The following is a 6,297-nucleotide window of genomic DNA, read 5'->3' as shown; positions in this document are numbered from 1 at the left end:
CGCGCGCCGCGGAACTCCTTCGCGGCGCCGGAAAGCACTAACGTCGCAAAAGGCCCCGCTGGATTAGGCGGCCCATTCACCCTTCCGCTTAGCTTTCGCTGTCATTGGCTGGCGGCGGAGTATATAAGGACGTCACTTCCGGCCGCCGGCCTTTTTCCGCGCTACCCGGGGAGGGGTCCATACGGCGTTGTTTTGCGTGAGTCCCCTGTGGGGTTCCCGGCGTCCCCCAAATAGTCCCAAAGGCTATTAAAATAGCCTTCCGCTGGAGTGAGGGGTGCGAGGACTGGGGATGGAAGCCAGCAGGCAAAGCGGGTCTGTCTCCGGCTCTGCGCCCAGCCGCCCGCACGTGGCCGAACTCGGGCCCGCGGCTTCCCACAGTGTCCCCGGAGCGCGCGGAGGTCGTGCTGGAGCCAGGGCACCGGGTGAGGGTGCGGGCCGGGCTGCGGCTGGGCGGCCGTGGCGCAGCAAACAGGATCAGCGTACCACGCGCTGCAGTTGCTTCGGACCCCGGCGTTCGGCCGGCCGTGAGCTCAGGCCCCGGTCCCGGTTTACGACAGCTATTTGGGCTGCTTGGTGTATCCCGTTCGCGTTAAGATACCTGGCAAGGTTTTGTAGAAAATCAGTTGTGGCCGTAGAGAGAAATAATTGAGAAGCGCCCTGCCTTCAATCCGCTTGAAAATAAACTTGTTCGCATCTGGTTATTTTTTCTCATCGGTAACTCGACTCCCGGTTGCCCCCTGGAATGTTAAGTGGCAAATCACCGTTCTCATTTTGCTTAATTATTTGGGTGTTTTTCCCATCTCCACGCACTCAAGATGTGCCGCAATTGTGTAATGTGTGGGATAGGTCTGTTCTGTTGGGTCTTTTTCCATTACCCTACTGTAAAAGGTGTGGTCCTTGGGCTGTGTTCAAATAGGTTGCTTGGCTCGCCAGGGTCGTTAGAATGCACCTGGTCCCATAACCCACTGAAATGAAATGAAAATAGCTGGATGGTTAACCGTTGTTTTCCAGGTTCCCGTCGTAACTTAAAGGGAAACTTTCACAATGTCCGGAGCCCTTGATGTCCTGCAGATGAAGGAGGAGGATGTCCTCAAATTTCTTGCCGCAGGAACCCACTTAGGTGGCACCAACCTTGACTTCCAGATGGAACAGTACATCTACAAAAGGAAAAGTGATGGTCAGTTGTTGCTTTGATTTGGGAGGGAGGGCATTCGACTAAGTAATAAATGAAACCAGATGTCTACATCGGAAGTAAGCTTTGAGACTTAAGTGAACATAGGGCACCTGGTCAACTCAGTTGATACAGCATGCATCTCTTAATCTTAAAAAGAAATTTTTTTTAATTTTTTTTGCAAAAAACAAAAGCGTACTGGTGGTTTTTGGAAGGACCGCTTTCTGGGCTCCAGTGCAAGAGTATGTCAGTTGATAGGTTCTGGGACTTAGGTTGGGCCATGAAGGAGCTGTGAGATGTATAAATGATGAGGAAGCTCATTAGTTTATCTTCCATAGTGTCTTGTATTTCACAGGTACTGACAGCAGGTTCATTTGAATTTTTATTTTTTTTAAGATCTTTGTTTTTGAGTAATCTGTACTTAATGTGGGGCTCAAACTCCTGACCCCAGGATCGCATGTTCTAACTGAGCCGGTCAGGTGTTCCCTTCGTTCAACTGAATTCTGAGAGTAAAGTTGAGCAAGAGCTAAGACCTTAATGAGGAGGCTTGGAAGGTACTAGAAAAGGGAAGGTAGGTTGTGAAGACTTTGGAAGGTACGTTGGGCAAGGCAGTGCTTCAAGCTCAGATGGAGCCACTGAAGAACTTAAGCCTGGGGGTTGTGTGCTGTGAAGCAGTTTGGGGTGAAATCTGGCATTGAGACAGGTTGTAAGGAAAGTGGGTCTGGAGACCAGGAGGTGGGTGAGAACTTACCGGAATCTGGATGGGGCCTTGATGGAGGCTTAGGGCAGGAAAGGACCAAGAAGATGCACTTTGTCTACCGAATTAAGGCTGCACACTATTAAAGCTCAAGGTGGAGGCCAGCCTTGGCCGATGAACTTCTGAGTGTCGGAAGTGTGCTAGATAAATTGCAGGATTTTCGCTAACACCAGTAGAGCCTGCCTCTGTGACTGGAGATTGATAGTACTCGCTGCCACATTCGGCCTTTTAGAACAAAGTCTGCTTGAAAATTACGTCTGGTACTACAAAGCTCTCTGCCATCACCTAGGTATCTACATCATCAATCTGAAGAGAACCTGGGAGAAGCTTCTGCTGGCAGCTCGGGCCATCGTTGCCATTGAAAACCCAGCTGATGTCAGTGTCATATCATCCCGGAATACTGGCCAGGTTTGGAAACAATATGCTTGGTTTTTAGAAATCTTGAATTGCCCGGATTCAGTGTTTTCGGTTTACACGCTACTTGGCATTTGGTAGAGTGTCGAGCTTTGTTTTTTCCTGTGTGTTTTCTTGTGCCGCTAGGTACTGACCTAATCCTGTAAAAATGGCTTATCACGTGTCTCTGTAGTCAGACCTTTCTCTTGACGATGATGAAACACTGGGTCCAAGCTTTGGTGTCAACTCCAGGATTTTTCAGAAAGGTTTTCTAACGGTGCCAGTCCTCATCCAAGTCTCCAAGCAAGAGTAGAAATCTTTGCTAGCGTAAATAACTTAGTTTTTGTAATAGCCAATGGGTAAAACTTGTATGGCCCCATTTCTGTTTTGACAATTCTTTGTTTTTCTGTGGAGAAAACCAGTGGGTTCCTTAAAAATTGATTTATGGTTGAGCCTTGCACAGCACGGTGGATTAGGGGCACCAACCCCCAACGTGGTCAAAAATCTGTTTTAGCTTCTGGCTCCCCCAAAACTCAGCTGTTAATAGCCTTCAATACCTTTGGAAGCCTTACCGATAGCCTAAGTAGTCAATTAGCACGCTTTGTATGCTGTATGTATTACATACTGTATTTTAAAGAATAAGCCAGAAGGGAAAATACTGTAGAGTGCTGTTAAAAAAAAAAAAAAATCCACATGTAAGTGGCCCTGAAGAGTTTAAAACATGTGTTCAAGAGTCCACTACAGGAGGTTTAGCAAGGATTTCATTGACCCCAGTTCTAATTTGAAAAAGATGTTTGACTTGGATTTTGACAGATGTTTAAATCGTGTAGTAAGACAGGTTCGTTTGTATTGTTTAGGTTGACCATAAAATTGATTGCCACGAACCAAAGATGTGTTTTGCGCAGGGGGTTATTCTCCAGAGGCTGGCTTGTATCAGGACCCCTAGTTTGGTGCACGGTAGAAGACTTAAGGATTGCTGTAGAATGGACCCAGTGACCACTCTCATGGCTTTCCTCAGCAAAGATTTACTGAGCGTCTGTATTGGGCAGGCAGTGTTGCAGGGGGCTTGGGATGTAGCAGAAAAAAACATAACTCTGCCTTTTTTAGGGATGCAGGAAATAAGTTTTACGGGGTAAAAAGGAAGGGTATGTTGCTGTGGTGCATAGGGTAGCTGCGATGGAATTCGACCAGAGCAGAGAAGTGCTTATTGGTGTGTCGGGCACTGTTGTGTGCTGTGTTGATTCGTCTTCACGGCCCCGTGAAGAATGTGGAAGCATACGAGTGACCTGCCCGGGTCACTCAGCAGAGTGACCTGCCCGGTTCTTGAAACCAGCCGGTGGGAGTGGGGAGAGCATTCCAGACAGGATCAGAGGGCGGGGCGTGCTTACTGTTTCTGGGCCCCAGTTCTGCAAGTAGTTGTCGGGTAACGCGGAGGACAAAGAATTACCGGGTGTCTGAAGTGCTTTGATGTTTTCACTGTCGGAAGGGAGCCGCTTCGGCGGTTGCAGACCCGGGTGTCAGCACACGGACGCTTGGGGGAGTTCCTGCGATGCCATTTCTCGAGCGCTGGTAACTCTCGATGTTCGTTCTTCAAGCGAGCTGTGCTGAAGTTTGCTGCTGCGACCGGAGCCACTCCTATTGCTGGCCGCTTCACTCCCGGAACCTTCACTAACCAGATCCAGGCAGCCTTCCGGGAGCCCAGACTTCTGGTGGTCACCGATCCCAGGGCTGACCACCAGCCTCTCACCGAGGCGTCTTACGTTAACCTGCCTACCATCGCTCTGTGTAACACAGACTCTCCTCTGCGCTATGTGGACATCGCCATCCCTTGCAACAACAAGGTAATAACGCTGTGACGTCACCAGAGCTCACGGGAGCGCTATGGAAACAGCTGGGCATTCCTCTGCACATTGTTAGAGCTTGGAGTTGAGGCTCTGGCCGATGAACTCACAAGTGTAGGTAGTGTGCTACACGAGGGGCAAGTCTTTCGCTAACACCACAAGGGTCTCTGGCCCAGTGAGTGGAGTTTGATAGTAATTCTTGCTACAAGTATAATTCGAGTGTGTCAGAACTTTAAGGAGAAATTATTTAAGCGGCGTGTGTGTTCGTCTGCTCTTCTCTGTATTTCTTAACTGCTTGGGCCTCTCGGGCATTACTAGGCCTTTCTGTTTTCAGAGCAACTGGATGAACTGCTATGAAATCCTAAAAAGGTGGGTTGCCTGTGATTCAAATCGGCCCGGTTTCCTGGGTCTCAAAACCCTGGTTCCGTGTAAGAATCCCCCAAAGAGATGTTTTAATAGCAGTATCAGTGTCCAGGCACTCACAGGTATTTCATTTGATTGGTGGAGTCTTGATAGTTGTGTTTTAATCCCCCTGGTTCCAGTGACCATCAAGATGGAGACGAATTTCTGGAGTGCTCTGTTAGAAGTCACTCTCTGCAAACCAAGAGACGGGTCTCCTGTCTCTTGGTACCGAGGACCTGGATGATGGGACAGATGGGTGGATTGGGGAAGGACGTGCTGTTGGGGATTGACCAAGCGCACTTGCTAACACCTGGCGCTCCCGCAGGGAGCTCACTCGGTGGGTCTGATGTGGTGGATGCTGGCCCGGGAAGTTCTGCGCATGCGTGGCACCATCTCCCGTGAACACCCCTGGGAGGTCATGCCTGACCTCTACTTCTATAGGGATCCTGAAGAGGTAAGTTTGCTCCCCAAAGGCTTGTGGACGCGTAAGTAAATCAGACCTCTTGGTTTGTGCTCCAGAAGTAAAATTTACTGGTCCCTGTACGCTTTGTCTTCACCAGATTGAAAAGGAAGAGCAGGCTGCTGCCGAAAAGGCTGTGACCAAGGAGGAATTTCAGGGTGAATGGACTGCTCCAGCTCCTGAGTTCACTGCTACGCAGCCTGAGGTCGCAGACTGGTCCGAAGGCGTGCAGGTGCCCTCCGTGCCTATCCAGCAGTTCCCCACTGGTACGGGTCCTGATGCTTCAGGCTGGTTTTCATCCCAGTGTGCTATAGCTGAGCTGCTAACTTGACAGATTGTGGAGTTGGGTGTTTTTGAAGTGGTTTGGCCTCAGCTGTTTGTCCTTTGAAATGTGTATCTGGTGGGATTCAGGGCACGGTGCGGGGTGGGGGTGGGGGTAGGGTGACGAGAACACTGAAGGGGCCTGACTGTTCTTTGGTGTTTCCTTAACAGAGGACTGGAGCGCTCAGCCCGCCACGGAAGACTGGTCTGCAGCCCCCACTGCTCAGGCCACCGAATGGGTGGGAACCACCACCGAGTGGTCTTGAGCTGCTCTTCTGCGGAGAAGCAAAATGGAAATAAGGTTGACGGAAAATAAACCGTTTCTATAAGTTGGGTCCATGTCTGTCTGTTTTGCATTCCAAATCAAGATGCCTGGCATTACTTCAGGTCTTGATGTTCCTTTTACTTCTAAAGCCCACTCTTTTTTTTCCATTTTTTTAAATAAAATTTTGTTTTTTGATCATTTATTGTCAAGTTAGCTAACATATAGTGTCTACAGGGTAGTCTTGGCTTTAGGAGTAGATTCCTGTGATTCACTACTGAACATACAGCACCCAGCACTCACCCCATGAAGTGCTCTCCTCAGTTCCCGTCTCCCCCCCCCCCCCCCCCCCCCCAGTCCCCCACTTCCATCAACCCTCGGTTCTCTGTATTTAAGAGTCTCTTAGGGCTTGCCTCCCTCTCTGTAACTTAGTTTTCCTTCCCTTCCCCTGTGGTCTTCTGTTAAGTACCTGTCTTTGACTTAACTTCACTTAGCATAATACCCTCCAGTTCCGTTCACGTTCCAAATGGCAAGATGTCATGCTTTTTCATTGCCAAGTAGTCGTTGTATGTATGCACATCTTAAAGTCCCTGTTAGTTGGAAGGCAGTGCTGCTTTCTTGGGAGTTTCCCTGCACTTCCCTTTTGCGTAGGGAACAGCTGTTGTGGAAGTAGATTTAAATAATTGTAAA

The 6,297-nt window shown here is 49.3% G+C and overlaps 1 protein-coding gene and 2 non-coding genes across 3 annotated transcripts; all 3 read left to right on the top strand.

Annotated features, from left to right (window-relative positions):
• Nucleotides 1-68: 68 nt before the first annotated feature.
• Nucleotides 69-5,679, top strand: RPSA (ribosomal protein SA). Its single transcript, XM_003992219.5, has 7 exons — nucleotides 69-196; nucleotides 1,012-1,177; nucleotides 2,218-2,336; nucleotides 3,917-4,162; nucleotides 4,890-5,018; nucleotides 5,125-5,290; nucleotides 5,517-5,679. Exons 2-7 carry the CDS (start codon nucleotides 1,045-1,047, stop codon nucleotides 5,609-5,611), a joined length of 888 nt encoding a protein of 295 aa, XP_003992268.1. The 5' UTR covers nucleotides 69-196; nucleotides 1,012-1,044; the 3' UTR covers nucleotides 5,612-5,679.
• LOC111556436 lies at nucleotides 2,000-2,150 on the top strand. The gene has a single exon (XR_002735908.1). It is a non-coding gene; the product is annotated as a small nucleolar RNA SNORA62/SNORA6 family (small nucleolar RNA).
• Nucleotides 4,224-4,372, top strand: LOC111556435. The gene has a single exon (XR_002735907.1). It is a non-coding gene; the product is annotated as a small nucleolar RNA SNORA62/SNORA6 family (small nucleolar RNA).
• Nucleotides 5,680-6,297: the final 618 nt, after the last annotated feature.

Source organism: Felis catus, chromosome C2, assembly GCF_018350175.1.
Source record: "Felis catus isolate Fca126 chromosome C2, F.catus_Fca126_mat1.0, whole genome shotgun sequence".
Lineage (NCBI taxonomy): Eukaryota > Metazoa > Chordata > Mammalia > Carnivora > Felidae > Felis > Felis catus.
This window is presented reverse-complemented; position numbering and strand designations above follow the sequence as displayed.